This window comes from Drechmeria coniospora, chromosome 01, assembly GCF_001625195.1.
Source record: "Drechmeria coniospora strain ARSEF 6962 chromosome 01, whole genome shotgun sequence".
Lineage (NCBI taxonomy): Eukaryota > Fungi > Ascomycota > Sordariomycetes > Hypocreales > Ophiocordycipitaceae > Drechmeria > Drechmeria coniospora.
Window position 1 is genome coordinate 7877008 of NC_054389.1, and position 15515 is coordinate 7892522.

Below are 15515 nucleotides of genomic sequence, written 5' to 3' on the forward strand. Positions count from 1 at the left end.
AGCCAACGGCCGCGGCCGGCGACCAGGACACCCACCTCCCCCTGCAGCAGGCGGCCCTCTCCCGGCAATGACGGCCCCTTGGTGCCGCTCGGTGCTGACGTAGGTGCAGGTATCAACGTGCAGAGGACGCTTGCATTATGCGGTGCCAGGTAATACGTGCCGAGCGTGAATGAGGGCCCTCGTGCAAGGTCGCGGATGAAAAGTGCTAGGCATTATTAACATTACCTGCACCAATACAAGTACAGTGTGCGTCCAATTCTCCTCGTACGGTACGAGCAAGTGCTTTGGCGCAGCCGATTTGTAGTGCTCTTGCTTCGCACGCCGTGTCTGCGCCGTGCGTGTGCATGCACTGTGCACCGCCACCTGCGGCACGGTACATGCCATGCATTCCAACAAGGTGTGCTCCGTACGGGCACCGGCCCATGCACCGTGCTCCTGCTTGCCTGTACTTACTGTACACCTATTACCCCTACAGCACAAGCACGCCTCCACGTACTTATGCCCGACCAAGGCATCCAAACTACTTACAAGTAAGCAAGTAGGGGGCCCCTGCACTGCGGCAGGGGGTATGGATGATCTGCGCTCTGCACTCCGTACGGAACATGCATTATTACTACTTGCACCACTCCGTAATTACATTATTACTCCCTACCCTTGTAGGCCGTTGTCTCCCCCCCCCCCGTACTCGTGGCATCGGCGGGGCGCAAAGCCGCTGACCGTCGACCGATGGTGGGGCCATTCCCCCCTGAGCTGGAGCTCCCGTCGCCGCACGCTGGCCCTCGACGTTTCACCATGACGTGGCGGCCACTCACGACACGTGGAACCGCCCGACCGGCTGCTTCGGAGAGACGCCACGAGACCGGCGGCCGGCGCGCCGTACGAGGCTGATGAGGCCTCTGGCCTCGAGACGGAGGGCATCACGTTGTTGGCCGGTGCGCTGGACCCGAGCCCACCATGGCCGTGGGCGGTGGGTGGTGTCGAGGGGACTCGGGTCCTCGTACGGCGCCGGCCATCGAGGATGCTGGGGAGGCACCGTGGACGCAGAATCATCGCCGAGGCCGTGCTCCGTGCTGAGGGAACCGACCGAGTATCATTGCAAGGTGCTTGGACAATGGCCGGGGGGACAACCGGGGTGAATCACGTGTCCATGTACGGCCGTGGCACGCCGTTGGAACAGGAGCACCAAAGTACCATTACATACATACTGTGCACGCCGTGTACGGATACGCGTGCTGTGCATGTACTTGCTGCGGCGTGCCCGTCGGTCAATCACGTGTCCATGCACGGCTGTGGCACGCCGTTGGAACAGGAGCACCAAGGTATCAACGTGCACGCCGTTGGAACGGGAGCGCCAAGGTATTGCCGTGCACGCCGTGAACGGATGGGAGCACCGAGGTATTGCTGTTCACGCCGTGTACGGATGGTGCTGCGCGCGCCGTGTACGGACACGCGTGCTGCGCATGTACTTGCCGCGGCGTGCCCGTCGAGTGCGACGAACCCGTCGAGGATCCCGTCCTGCCACGGTGCGTTGCCGTGTACGTGCCGATGCCCCTGCAGGCCCTGCAGGTACCTGTGCTCGCCCCTCTGCGCAGCGCCGTGTGATTCGAGCCACACCTCCACCACCAAGGCCGCACACCCCGTCAACACCTTGCATGCGCACATCTGCACTCGCCGTTGTTTGCCGCGGCCGTGTCGAAGCCGATGAACCTGCCAAGGAACCCACCGTGCCAGGGTGCGCCTACCGATGCCGCCGCCGCAGACACCAGGTCCTTGGGCGGCTCTCGGAGGTCAATGGGGATGTCACGCAGGAGGCCACGCAGGGGGTCGCTTAGAAGGTCACGTAGGAGGCCACAAAGGACGTCACTGAGGAGGTCACTTAGGATCACTAGGGAGGTCACTTAGGATCACTGAGTAAATCATTGAGGAGGTCACTTAGGATCACTGAGTAAGTGATTGAGGAGGTCACGTAAAAGGTCGCCAAGGAGGTTGCCGAGGAGGCCACGTAGGAGGCCACAAGGACGTCACTGAGGAGGTCAACTAAGAAAGTCCCTGAGGTGGTCACTTAGGATCACTGAGGAGGTCGCTTAGTATCACTGAGGAGGTCACTGAGGATCACTAAGTCACTGAGGAGGTCACGTAGAAGGTCGCCAAGGAGGTCACTGAGGAAGTCACAGAGGAAGTCATTGAGGAAGTCACTGAGAAGTCGGTGAGAGTCAGTGATAAGTCACTTAGGAAGTCGCCAAGGAAATCGCCAAGGAAGTCACCAAGGAAGTCGCTGAGGAAGTCACTGACAGGTCAAGGAAACAGTCACGTAGAAAGTCACAGAAAGTCCCAGAAAGTCACGGAACAGTCACGGAACAGTCACGGAAAGTCACGGAGAAAATCACAGAAAATCACATAGAGTCACAGAGAGACACAGAGAAAGCCGCAGAAAGTCACGAAGAAAAGTCGCGGAGAAAGTCACGGCGAAAGTCACGGACGAGGCCACCTAGGAAGTCGCGGTCGAGGTCACGGAGCAAGTCGCAGAGCAGCCTGCTTAGGAGGCCGCTTGGCTCGCCGGGGCGTTCTTAGTGCTGCCCTTAATAGTGCCTAGCGCCGCAGTCTGGTTCCCCCAGGCCAGCCCCCCCCCCCCCCTCTCGGCCCCGCTTCTGCAGCAGGGGCGGCGCAGGGAGAGGTAATGCCGGCAAGCGCAGCCCGCTGCAGGCAAGGTGCGATCTGACGCAGGTCAACCGCAGGCAAGCGCGGCGGGGGTGTCGCCAAGGGCAGGGAGCAGCAGCCTCCAGCGACGACCCTCCGCCGGCTTCTCCCTTGCCCGTCCTCGTCCATCATCCAACCAACCTCCCCCAGCCGGTGCTCGTCGACCCATTTGTCGTCCATCCGTGGGCCCTCCCCGTCGGCCGATCTCCCCCCCCCCCTTCTCCATCATGACCCGTCACGACCGTTTGCTGCACGACGTGTAGTTTTGCCTTGGCTCGCGACCGACCTGGCTCCATGCTTCGACGCCGTCCCCCCGTCCTCCACCTTTGTTTGCCACGTTCGTCTGCCGCCTTCGTCTGCCACGTTCGTCTGCCGCCTTCGTCTGCCACGTTCGTCTGCCGCCTTCGTCTGCAGCCTTCGTCTTCAGCATCTTCGTCCCCGCCGCCGCTAGTGAGGGAGCCGTTCTTGGTCGTCCTTGGCCCCGGTGCCATCCTTGGACTCGCATCTAGCCCTCCGACGAGCTGCCTTCGACGCCCCTGCCCCGTCCCGTTCGCTCTTCTCTCCGCTTGTTCTCCTGTTCACAAACGGCTTTCTTCCCCCCGACTTCGTGCCCACGACCGAGCATCCGTGTTCGCTCCTTTCTCCTCGGCCTTTGAAACCTCGTCCGTCGAACCGCCCTTGTTCGACACCGCCGACTCTATTGTCATTCGGCCGCCCGCCCTCCTGAACGGAACAGGAAGCAACGGCGCCGTGCGTGGTCGGCTGATGGCCTCCGCCTCGCTTCGATTCACTCAGCCGACGGCCGCGGGCAACTAGATTACCCCGCCCTCCTTGCACGGCGGCAGCAGGCTCGTCGGTGCTACCGCCTCACTCAACTTGAAACCTCGCCTGCTCTCTCGCTCGTCGTCGACGTCCTATCGTCGAGAGATTGCACTTCGACTCCGGCGCGCCTCGACCCTTCCTCCTCACCCTTCACCCCCATCCGTCGTCGTCGTCGTGCCCCCCGCGACACGGCCACCTCTTTGCTGCTGCCTCCGACGCCCGACATCGCCCGCCGCCGGCCCTCGACGGGAGGCCCGCCCCGACCGTCGCGATGGCGACCATCAACCTTGTGCCGAGAGAGGCGACGGACACGCTCGACGAGTCCGCCGAGCCGAGCTCGACCATCGCCCCCTTCCACACGGCGCTCAACGGCGTCAACCAACCCCTCAACATGACCTTCAAGGACGTTCTGTGGTGGACCCTCGGCATCGCGGGCTTGCTCATCCTCGCTATCCGCATCCTCGAGCTCGTCTGGGCCAAGCTGCGCCAGTTCTCGGCCATGACGCAGCCGCGCGAGAAGCAGACGTACTGGAAGACGTCGCAGTGGAGCTGGATGCCGGCCCTCAAGAAGCACGTCACGTACGCGCCCCTCTGGAACAAGCGTCACAACCGCGAGATTCGCCTGTCCTCGGCCATTAATATCGGCACCCTGCCCTCGCGCCTGCAGTTCGTACTCCTTGCCCTCTACCTCTGTAGCAATGCGGCCTACATCTTCGCCCTTAACTACGGCGTCGAGAACAAGTTCGCCCTCTGCGCCGAGCTGCGCGGCCGCTCGGGCACCCTTGCTGTCGTTAATATGGTGCCGCTTGTTATCTTCGCCGGCCGCAACAACCCGCTTATTGCGCTGCTGCGCATCAGCTTTGACACATACAACCTCCTACACCGTTGGATCGGCCGTATCGTCGTCGTCGAGGCCGTCATCCACACTGTCGCCTGGGCCATCCCCGCCGTTGCCGACCAGGGCTGGGCCGGCGCCTTCTCGCCCGCCCTTAGGAGCTGGTTCCTCGGCTCGGGCTTTGTCGGCACCGCCTCGCTCGTCCTCCTACTACTGCAGTCCCTCTCGCCCGTCCGCCACGCCTTCTACGAGACGTTCCTCAACATCCACATGGTGCTCGCCATCGTCATCTTCGGCTGCACCTGGATCCATTGCACCTCGGGTGCCCTCGAGCTCCCGCAGCTATCGTGGATCATGGCCATCGTCGCCCTCTGGCTCGCCGACCGCGTCGCCCGCACCCTCCGCCTCGCCCTTGTCAACTGGTCGAGCCGCGGCTTCACTGACGCCTTTTGCGAGGCGCTACCCGGCGACGTGACGCGCGTTACGCTGCACCTGCCGCGCTACATGGACATCAAGCCCGGCACCCACGCCTACCTTCGCTTCCGCGGCGTCATGGCCTGGCAGAGCCACCCCTTCTCCATCGCCTGGGTCGAGCACCAGATGAAGGACGAGCTGCTGCTCGCCGAGAAGGAGCCCCTCAATACGATGGATCGCAAGCGCGCCTCGACGGCCGTCTCCTTCATCATCGGTGCCCAGACGGGCATGACGCGGCGCCTCTTTGAGCGCGCGAGCCTCTCGACGGGCGGCATCCGCATTGGCGCCGCCATGGAGGGCCCCTACGCCGGCCACCACAGCCTCGACTCGTACGGCCACGCCGTGCTCTTCGCCGGCTCGACGGGCATCACGCACCAGTTCTCGTACCTCCGCGGCCTCATCAAGGGCTACAACGACGGCAGCGTCGCCACGCGCCGCGTCACGCTCGTCTGGATCGTGCGCTCGTACGAGTCGCTAGAGTGGGTGCGGCCCTTTATGGACTCGGTCCTGCGCCTGCCGAACCGCAAGGACATACTCCGCATCCAGGTGTTCGTGACGCGCCCCGACAGCCGTCGCAACTTTGGCAACAACAGCCAAACGGTCAACGTGCTCTACGGCCGGCCCAACATTCCACTCATCCTCTTCAAGGAGGTGCAGGACCAGATCGGCGCCATGGCGGTGAGCGTGTGCGGGCCCGGTGGTCTCGCCGACGACGTGCGCGGCGCCGTGAGGATGATGCAAGGCGACAACGTCATCGACTTTGTTGAGGAGAGCTTTACGTGGTAGGCGCCGGCCGCTGCGTCGCTCGTCCGTCCCCTTGACCTTTGTGCGTGTGCTTGAGCCGCTAAGCGTGCCTTTTTCTTCTTTTCTTTCTCTACCCCCTGCGCGTCGGGGCATTTAGCGTTGTATGTAGCCGTTGCATAGTCGTGCAACTCGCAGCTTTGGGCCTGCATAGTATATAATGGGATGTGCCCCTCGGGGCAATAGTACATGCAGATGCTTGCTCTGTCCGAGTCCGCTCGACGGTTGCGTAAATCATCAAAATTGCAGTGTTACATGGCCGTCGCTCTCGTCACTTGGTTCCTAGGTTGTAATGCGAAACCAACCCATGCTTGCCAAAATCCCCCCCATCCCCGGCCATTGCTGTGCAGCTGCGCAATATACGCCATATGCCTAGTACTCCGCAATAATACCTAAATCTCTACGCGTTGCACCTATCGTCTTTGTTACACTTCGCCCGCCCGCAGTGCACCTTCGAGGCCAGCCGCCCATGCCTGCTCCTCCTCATCGTCGAGGCCGCGAAAGCCCTCCTCGACAATCCACGCCTGCCCCCTTTGGCGTGGATGCAAGACTTCGCATGACCCGCCGACAACGAGCAAGCCGGGCGGGCGGCTACCCACCGATTCGATGGCTTCGACGACGTGGGCAAGCGTCGTGCGAATGATGCGCTGGTCGGGACAGCTGGCGCGCTCGACGACGGCGCAGGGCGTGGCCAGGGGCCACAACCGCCGTTTCTCCTCCATCTCAATGGCCTCGTGAGTAGGGGGTGGCGATTCGGCGTCGTCGGTGGGTGAGAGGTGGGTGGTGAGCTCGGCGACGAGGCCTGCGATGCGGTGCAGGGCCATGAGGAAGACGACGGTCCGGGAGGAAACGTACTCGGGCGGCAAAGGGGCCTTGCCCTTCTTGCCGGTGCCGGTGCAAATCAAGACTTGGTCGGCCACGTCTCGTTGGGTCACGGGAATTCCTGCAAACAGCGGCGCGCTGAGCGCGCTCGTCATACCGGGAAGCACCTGGACGCGGTCACCCAGCCCCCGTCTCATGAACCAGCTCACCTCCTCCCCGCCGCGGCCGTAGAGAAATGGATCCCCCTGCTTGAGCCTCAAGACCGTCTTGCCTTGGCGCACGCCTTGCAGGGCAGCCTCGAGAAACTCCTCCTGCGCACGATCGGCGTTGCCGGGAAACTTGCGGGCAATGTGCACCGGCGTGCGGCGAGGTATGAGGTCCAATACGGGTGCGGGAACGAGCTTGTCGGCCAGGATGACATCGGCGCGGCGGATGGCGTGAAGAGTCGAGCGGGTGAGAAGAGAAGGATGCCCCGGGCCGCTACCGGCGAGGACGAGCTTGCCAAGCTCGGACTTGGAAGGCTCCCAATTGTGGTTCCTGTCATTGATATCGGCACCCAAGCCAGGGTATGTGTCGAGCAGGCGATCGACATCATCGTCGCCGATGGTCGCCAGCTTCTTGAGCGGCCAGTACTCGCAGACCTGGCCGAGCCAGCGAATGCGCCTGTTCCGAGCGTCCTCTTCCGCAACGAGCTTGTTGAACTGAGCGCTTTGGTCGAGGGAATCGTCGAGGGCACCTAGGGCAAGGTGGTCATCCTCCTGGATACGCCTCCGGACCTCCCCGAGGCGGGAGCATGCCGGTCCCAAGCCCCGAGGCAATGATGAGGCAATTTCGCGACGTATTCGAGACGCGAGCTTGCAGCCGCGGCCGTTTGTCGTGACGCCAACTTGCAAAGGCCCATCTGTGTGGACGGACAGGAGGTTAAAGGTGCAAAGGTGAGGCGCGTCGACGACGTTGACTGGAATCCGGTGCCGCTTGCAGAGCTGGGAGATGTGGGCGCTTCGGGGTTCCTTGGGCCCGCTCGTGACGAAGACGGAGTCGACGACGCTACCGACGTCTTCTCTGCCTAGCCTGAACAAGTCATCATCCTCAAACTCTTTTTTCATCCACTTCACCGAGCCGTCGTCTATCTTGCTCTGCAGGCCGTAGTGAAGATCAGCCGTATCCGGGGCGATGAGGATCGGGCGAGCGCCGGCGGCAAGGGACTGGGCGCATCGGGCAGCGGCAAGGGGGTTGGTGCCGACGACTACATGGACGTGATTCCTGCAGGTGAGGCCTACGAGCATCGAGTTTCCCGAAGCGCTCCTGGTTGAGCTGGAACTTTGGTTCCGAGAGGAGAGGAGAGCCGGTTCGGACGTGCCTGCAGCCATTATCGTGTAAGCGGAAGGCGAGCAGGCCAACAAATGACGTAATGAACTGCGCAACTTGTCCCTGTCGTCACCGCGTCAGGTCCAGAGGTCGACTGAGTCTCGACGGAAGGGAAGAATCAAAAGTAAAAGTGTATGAGGGGAAGAAAGAGGAATCAGTTGCTTTCGGTCGGGCCAACAGCTCTCAACATGTGCTTCGCTCCTGTCAACACCAACGCCTGCATCGGAGGGTCGCTCTTGCCCACCATCTCACCGACCATGTACATGTACAAATCCGCGCCCTCGTTGACGCCATCCTGCCCCGTGGGGTCTCATGGACCAATCACGTCTTGCACCGCCATGAATACCTGTGGCGGGCCGAGATACCTACCAGCTTGGTACCCATGATGAGCGTAGGCAACTGCTAACGGCTCCGTATTGACATGTGCAACTTGTACTCCGTAATGGCTGGTTGGTCGTCACCAGCCACCAAACCCCTCCCTCCAAAAATAAAGAAAGACGGTGAACTAAGTTTACGGAATATTCACGGTATGAGTAATATTCACGATGATGACAGTGCAGGTGGGAATTTCCACGATTCTTTGATCAAGCGAATTCACCGGTCTCGCTCCACATGGTAAGCCGATACTGTAGGCATATTGAATATTGAGCTGTGCACGGCAAGATGAGCCAGGATCCATAGGCGCGGCAGTGTCGGACTGGCGAGCAAAATCGAGCATTCGTCTCGCGTGTTCGTGTTCCTGCATGTCAAGCTTCACCGGCTCAATGGTAGGTCGTCGCATGCTGGCAACAACACGCACGAGGCGTCTGGAACCTGCTTCGGCTCCGTCGCGAGTGCATCGTCTGCCGCCCGTCCGCGGTCCAAGCACCTCGCCCGTGCTACCGTCCCGCCACGTCCCGTCCCCCCTCCACGGCAGCCTCGGACACGTCTTCTTCGTCCATCTCCCTCTCGATCAGCCTCTCCTCCACCGCCTCGGCGGCGAACAAGTCTCTCATGAGGTCCCTCTTCTTGGCTTCCTTGCTCTTTGGCTTCCTGTCCTTGGCTGGGATGCGGCCTCCGTCCATGGCGATCTCGACTCGCCGGGGCTTCTTGTCGTCAGCCGCTCGCTTCTTGCCTTCCTCGGCACCGCTTCCGAGCCGAACGTTGCGCGGGACCCGCGTCTTGGCTCCGAGGGCCCACAGGTCACCCCATTGCGATTTCCGCGCATCGTGGTACGCGAGCTTGCTGAAGCTCTTGGGCACCGTCCATCGCTCCATCTTGCCTTCGGGTGTGCATACGTCGAGCGTGACGTGGCCCTTGCGCTTCAGCGGCGGCAGAACAACCCTGGGCAGCGACTTCATGTCGGGGCCCTCGCTCGACATCTCGTACCCCTCGAGCGCCTTTGCCGTCGCCTCGGCGCCGCTCAGGGAGCCGGCCTTGGCCACGCCCCGCTGGAATGTGACGTAGCTGAACTCGACGTCGCCCTGCGTTCCCGCGCTCGCGCCGAGCATGGCGCTGTAGAATTTCGGTCGCGCGAATCGCTGGTGGAAGTGGCAGTAGTCCTTGCGCCCCTTGCTCTTCCCTTCCTCCACGTACATCGGGCAGCTGCCGTGGCTCGTGCAAGGGGCCAGGATCTGTCCGGCTTCGAGCTCCCGGTGAAAGGCCGGGTTGAAGTCGTCGATGCCGACCCTCGACTGGCCAGACGGAGGTAGGAGAAAGTGATTGAGGACAGTGTCCCGGACGTGGGCGACGGCCTCGAAGCCGCGCGGGTGGGCCTTTTCGACGACGACGAGGACGCCTCCATCCTTGCTCAGCAGACTCCACAGGTTGTTGAGAACAGCTTGTCGGTAGTGATCTTGTTTTTCCTTCAGGAACAAGTGGGAGGCGATGATGACGTCAAAGGTTTTACGAGATTGGCGTTGGTCCCCGGCATCGATGTGCTGTCCACGCATGTCGCCCGAGTGTTCGTAGTCGGGCAGCCTCGGCAGAAAGGTGGTGTCGTCGAGAAAGGTCTTGATGCGATGGCGGAGTCGGTCGGAGGCGGCGATGACCGTCTTCTTGCCCTGCGGAGGCTGCCCGCTCACCTCGCCCGCTTCCTTGAGCACGTCCCACTCAGCTCGGACGATTTGCTCCCAGGCGATCAAGCCGGCGCCGCCGGCGCCTGCGTCGAGCACGCTCAGGCCGCCCTGCTTGAGCCGAGGTTGAATCCAACGGCGGCCGGCACGTCTCCTCACCTCGCGCAGCACCGACATGACGGTTGCGTAGGCCGGCGGCAGGTAGCTCGCGATGAAGGCGTCGGCCTCAATCTCCGTCATGTGCCGCTGGTCCGGTGCGAGACCGACGCCACCCATCCGGCCGTTCCGTACGCTTTCGGGCGTCGCCGGGGACGTTGGGAGTCCTCTTCCGCCAAAGGCGGCCTCGGCCGCTTCCTTGACGTGCTTGAGGTGTGACCGATCGAGCAGCTCGCGGATCGGGTCCGTCAGCTCGGCGCGAGGAAGGGTCAACTCCACCGGGCTGCCGTGGAATCTGCCTTTGAGCGTGTACTCGTGAAAGCGACGAGCCTCTCCGGATAGCCTGCGTCCCTCGTCCGGTTCCGGCTCCAGCCAGTCGGGCACCGTCGTCTCCTCCGTGCCGTCTGCCTCGCCGGCGTGTGCAACCTCGTCTTCGGTCGGCTGACGGTTCCGTTGTGCCGCCTCAAAGTCATTTGCGAGTCTCTGCAGCGCGTCATGCTCCCGTTGGCTTCGGGCCACCATGTCAACGTATCCAGGAGCAGGTCCGACAATCGCTGCTTCGTGGGCCGCCGTGGAGGCGACATGGTCCAGCTCGCCATGGTCGAGGGGCCGCAAGACGGTGCCTTTGATGGCCGAGCCGGGCTCCGCATGCATGGGTATGCCGACATCTTCGGGTGCCGTCTCACGCAAGGGCGGGCCGTAGAGTCGCTCGTACAGTGCGTACTCTTGCTCGTCGAGGTAGTTTTTCGGCAGCGTGTCACGGAAGCGTTGCTTCGCATCACGCACCACCCGCTCCATGTCCTCGACGGATCTTCCGCCGTCGGCTACCGAGTCATGCTGTCGAAAAGCCGTCGAGGTAGAGAACAGGCGCCTGCTTCGGGCGCGCAAGGCGAGCAGGACGGGTTGGCTTGCACGCCGCTGGCCGACCGGGTAGTAGCTCGCATATCGCCTCGACGAGGAAGAGAAACGATGGCCATGCCTTATTAAGCCATTTCGGGTGCCATGGAGCGAAAGCATCCTTCAAGCATGGCGTACGGACGGGGAATTGGTCAGGCCTCGCGAGTACGGCGTCGTCACGGCCAGGCGGCAGTCACGCCGGGCGACTTTTGCGTTCATCGCGATATCACGTGATGGGGGAGTAATGGCTGGCCAGTTATTGGTTGATCTGTAGGGGGTACGGAGTACATGTATCGTAATGACGCCGACCGCTGACTCTGTTGGGATGAGTAAAAATGCAAGAGTAATAATGCAAGTATTACTGTACTTACAAGTAGGTACCAAATACGACCATGTACATGCACGGGTACTTGTCGTTATATTACATGTACGGAGTAAGTACGTTGTGCCGTAATTACTGTACTTGCATGCACTCCGTACGTGTGCTATGTTTAGGGTGCAGTGCGTTGGCAGATAAGGATAGATCAAATATACGCAGGGGTTCATTATCTGTGGTCTACAGCAATTACTGAGTACGGGGCACGGGGTATTAATACTGTGCTTCGTACGGAGTACTCTGTAAGTACACCACATGTTGTTGGGATCCGTACTTGAGTACTCCGTACGAAGACATGTAATTACTCAAGTACTTGCAGTACAACTACCATCGAGCGAAGCGTACAGAGCACAACTACAGTACAATGAGAACTTACAGAGAAGTTGTAAGTACTTTCTTACATGTGTTGCGGAGTACTGTGTACTGTACACTACAGTATTCCTTGGGTGTACACTCCGTACTCCGCAGCTCAACCCCAGACAGGCACACCGTACGTACATGTGCGCATATTGTCCTCACCTGCCCATCACTTGCGTATGGCTATCAACGTACTCCACGGCAAGACGTTGGCGCATCCCCATGCCCAAAATGTTTCCATCGCACAATGTGCTTGGGTCATTCGTGCTAAGCAGAGATTTTTTTTCAACGATGAGAGGGAATCCTCTGTCAAGGGTCTGCATTCATGTGCATGCGGCGAGTAAGTACGGAGTACACGAGCGCGCCATGCAAACTTACTTAGACTACTGGTACTCGGTACCTAGTACTCCGCACACTTGGGTGTAGCTGTACTTGAGTACAGCACAGGCAGGTACTTGCTGTGGATGCCATGCTAGGCTAAAAATCATGGCAGCGAGGGGCTGCAGAATCAAACACGCGCTTCGCGCGTTCCATGAATTCTGGATTCTACCCCCCGAAAAGTTGGCCGCCGCCTTGTTCGTAAAAGTGCATGGCATGATGTTGAAGAGGAGGAAAAGAACCCGGTTGCTCGGCTGCCGATCCTTTTTCCAAGACGAAAGGATGTGGCCCTTGTTCATTGCCCTGTACATGCTTATGTCATCACGACGAACAGGTACGGATAATATCACAAGTGACAGGTACTTACAAGGGACGAGTACAAGAGACAGGTACAAGTGACAGGTACAGGTGCTCCGTACAAATAAGTTAGTACTGCCTCCTCCGTACTTAAGGACACTGTACGAGGTACATGCATCATGTATCGCCGCAATCACGCTGTTCGGGGTGGTCCGTACGACATACTGTACACCTACTGTACAGTACAGTACTTACAGGCAGCATGCGCTTGCTTGTACAATCACCCCGTGCACCTACTTGTACTCCGTACACCAGCTACTTGTCCGCGTAATTACGGTGCATTATTACACGTCTCCGTCTCCGTGCGGAAGAGTGCAGTATCAGGTCCGGAGCATTCCGTCTCCGAACCGACGAAACTACGCTGAAAATGTACTAGCAGATGCTACTTGTACATTCGTATGGCGGTCAGGTACCCGCTGACCACGTACCGAGCACGGAGCAGGACAAGGACTGTTAGCGTGCGTGACCATCTTGTGTATGCGCAAGCGGTAGCGGCATAATGGTCGCCTGCTAGGTTGTGCCGGCGCGGGTACATGGACGGCAAGTACACCGACGATGGCGTGCAAGGTTGGCCGTAATTGCGTGTACTTATTTACAGTATTACTTACTTGGCCGTACACTGTACTGTACCTGGAGAGGGGGCGGTCAACGTTCAGTTGGTTGGGGTGTCCACTTGGCCGATCGTCGGGCCAGGCATCGTTTCTTGACCTCGTGTTTATTCCCTCGCCACCCTCCACACCTCCGCAGGGGCTCGTCACATCATCAGCACGTCTGGAGTTTGCATTGTCACGCATACGCATAAACTGTGCAAACAAACCAGGCGACGGCCATGCCGGGATGGCACGTACGTAAACGCCAATGGCACCCCTTGCCGAGCTGGTCCCACCCCGGACGAGCGTCGAGCATCAGATGGGGGTGACATTTTCCTCGATGGATCTGCCTCTCCGTCGGGCCAGCATCATCATGCACAAATGGCATGGCGACCAAGGTCAAGGTCAGGGTCAGGGGCATGGGTATCGCGACGGCGACTCGACCCAGCCGACGGGTCCCGGTCGGTACGTGTGCGGTACGCCTGTTGCGCTGCACCCGCTCACCTTCGATGTTCTCTTGCATTCGCGGGCATCACGGCAACGGCATCCACCAAACGCCTTGGAGCGGGGACGGGATCCGTGGCAGGCGGCCGTCGATACGAGCGGATGATAAGTACCAGCGCTTCCTCGGCCCGTCGCCCTCGACGGTGGTGACATCTCTCGTCGAAACCGGCACGCCCTTCCCCGTCCACAGCATACCCTGCCGCGTCCCCCGACGCCGACCTCGCTCGACAATGAGGCTGCCATCCTTGACGCTCCTCGCCGTGTGGGCGGCGGGTGCGGCTTGCAACAAGGCGTTTGCGAACTTGCCCAACTTCAAGGTGATGGACGAGCTCAAGTTGCTCATGCCGAAGCTGTCGCCCAAGGCCTTCTTGTACCTCCCGCTCCCCGGCTCCGCCGGGTTCCCCCTGGCGACGCGGCGGTGGTCGGCCCTGGAGTCGCCTCACGTGAACGTCGTCATCGTGCCGGCCACGGAGAACGACGTGGTCGAGATTGTACGTTCTCGGCGCCGACCCCTTTCGTTGCCGCCTCGCTGATGGTGGCCGCCGTCTAGGTGAAATCAGCCAACAAGGTGAACGTGCCGTTTCTCGTCTACAACGGAGCCCACGGCTCCATCACGACGCTCGGAAAGATGCGACACGGCATCGAGATCTGGATGAGGCGAATGAGCGGCGTCGAGATCAGCGAGGACGGCAAGACGGCCACCATTGCCGGCGGAACGCTCTCCAAGACGGTCACCGACGAGCTCTGGGCCAAGGGAAAGCAGACGGGTGCGTCGCCGCCATCGTCCTCCCGCCCCCCCTACGAGAAGCAAGGCTAAGCGGAGACAGTGACGGGCACGTGCGAGTGCGTGAGCGTCATGGGACCCGCCCTCGGCGGCGGCCACGGCTGGCTCCAGGGACGCCACGGCCTCGTCGCCGACCAGTTTCTCTCCATGAACGTCGTCCTGGCCAACGGCACGAGGCGTACCATCGACCGCGACGACGAGCTCTGGTGGGCCATGCAGGGCGCCGGCCACAACTTTGGCGTCGTCACCTCGGTCACCACCAAGATCTACGACGTCGAGCGTCCCGACTGGGCCATCGAGACCTTCATCTTCACCGGCGACAAGGTCGAGGCCGTCTACCGAGCGGCCAACGACCACCTCCTCAAGAACGGCACGCAGCCGGTGGACCTCATCAACTGGTCCTACTGGCTCAGCATCCCCGGCATCGACGCCGGCAAGGTGAGCACCGCCCAGCCCCATGGTACGCCGCACCGCGACGCCGTCTCACCAAGCGTTAGCCCGTCATCATATTTTACGTGATCCAGGAGGGAGTCACGTCGGTCGATGCCGCCTACACCAAGCCCTTTCACGACATCGGGCCTTTCAGCGTCGAGGCCAAGGCGGGTGACTACCGAGACCTCGCCGGCTGGACCGGCATCTCGCTCGAATCCCCCCCCTGCAAGGCGGGTGGCTCCGCCAACCCTCGCTTCCCCATCTACCTCGACTCGTACAACGTCGAGGTGCAGAGGAAGATTTACGACAAGTACGCCGCGGCGCTGCATGACACGAAGGAGTTTGCCCATTCGATCTTCATGTTCGAGGGCTACTCGACCCAAGGCGTCAAGGCCATCGATGAGAAGTCGACGGCGTTTCCCTACCGAAGCGACAACCTCCTCGTCGCCCCGCTCATCAGCTACCCGCCCGCCGGAGCGGACCTCGACGCCAAGGCCCGCCGGCTGGGCGAGGAGCTTCGCGAGATGCTCCGCGAGGGCAGCGGCCGGAAGGATCTGCGTGCCTACATCAACTACGCGCACGGAAGCGAGACGACGCAGCAGTGGTACGGGAACGAGGATTGGCGCCAAAAAGAGCTGCGTCGGCTCAAGGATCGATACGACCCGAAGCGGCGCTTTAGTTTTTACGCCCCCATCGCTTAGGCAGGACGCCAGAGAGGCCTCGGAAGCCCACGGAGGCCTCGGAAGCCCACGGAGGCCTCGGAAGCCCACGGCGGCCCCGTCACCCGACCCGCCCGCATGGCAACGGGTTC

General features: G+C 61.1%; 4 protein-coding genes across 4 annotated transcripts; 2 read left to right on the forward strand and 2 right to left on the reverse strand.

The window, feature by feature from the left end:
• Positions 1-3790: 3790 nt before the first annotated feature.
• On the forward strand, positions 3791-5614 carry DCS_02060 (ferric reductase; the record flags this gene model as incomplete). The annotated part of the gene is made up of 1 exon (XM_040799389.1): positions 3791-5614. The coding sequence occupies one exon, from the start codon at positions 3791-3793 to the stop codon at positions 5612-5614; it is 1824 nt and encodes a 607-aa protein (XP_040660272.1).
• A 440-nt stretch (positions 5615-6054) lies between these two features.
• Positions 6055-7821, reverse strand: DCS_02061 (uncharacterized protein; the record flags this gene model as incomplete). The annotated part of the gene is made up of 1 exon (XM_040799390.1): positions 6055-7821. One exon carries the CDS (start codon positions 7819-7821, stop codon positions 6055-6057), a length of 1767 nt encoding a protein of 588 aa, XP_040660273.1.
• Positions 7822-8697: 876 nt separating this feature from the next.
• On the reverse strand, positions 8698-11145 carry DCS_02062 (37S ribosomal protein Rsm22; the record flags this gene model as incomplete). The annotated part of the gene is made up of 2 exons (XM_040799391.1): positions 8698-10947; positions 11065-11145. The coding sequence occupies 2 exons, from the start codon at positions 11143-11145 to the stop codon at positions 8698-8700; spliced, it is 2331 nt and encodes a 776-aa protein (XP_040660274.1).
• A 2107-nt stretch (positions 11146-13252) lies between these two features.
• DCS_02063 (FAD binding domain protein) lies at positions 13253-15405 on the forward strand (the record flags this gene model as incomplete). The annotated part of the gene is made up of 5 exons (XM_040799392.1): positions 13253-13449; positions 13571-13979; positions 14039-14255; positions 14316-14710; positions 14770-15405. 5 exons carry the CDS (start codon positions 13253-13255, stop codon positions 15403-15405), a joined length of 1854 nt encoding a protein of 617 aa, XP_040660275.1.
• Positions 15406-15515: the final 110 nt, after the last annotated feature.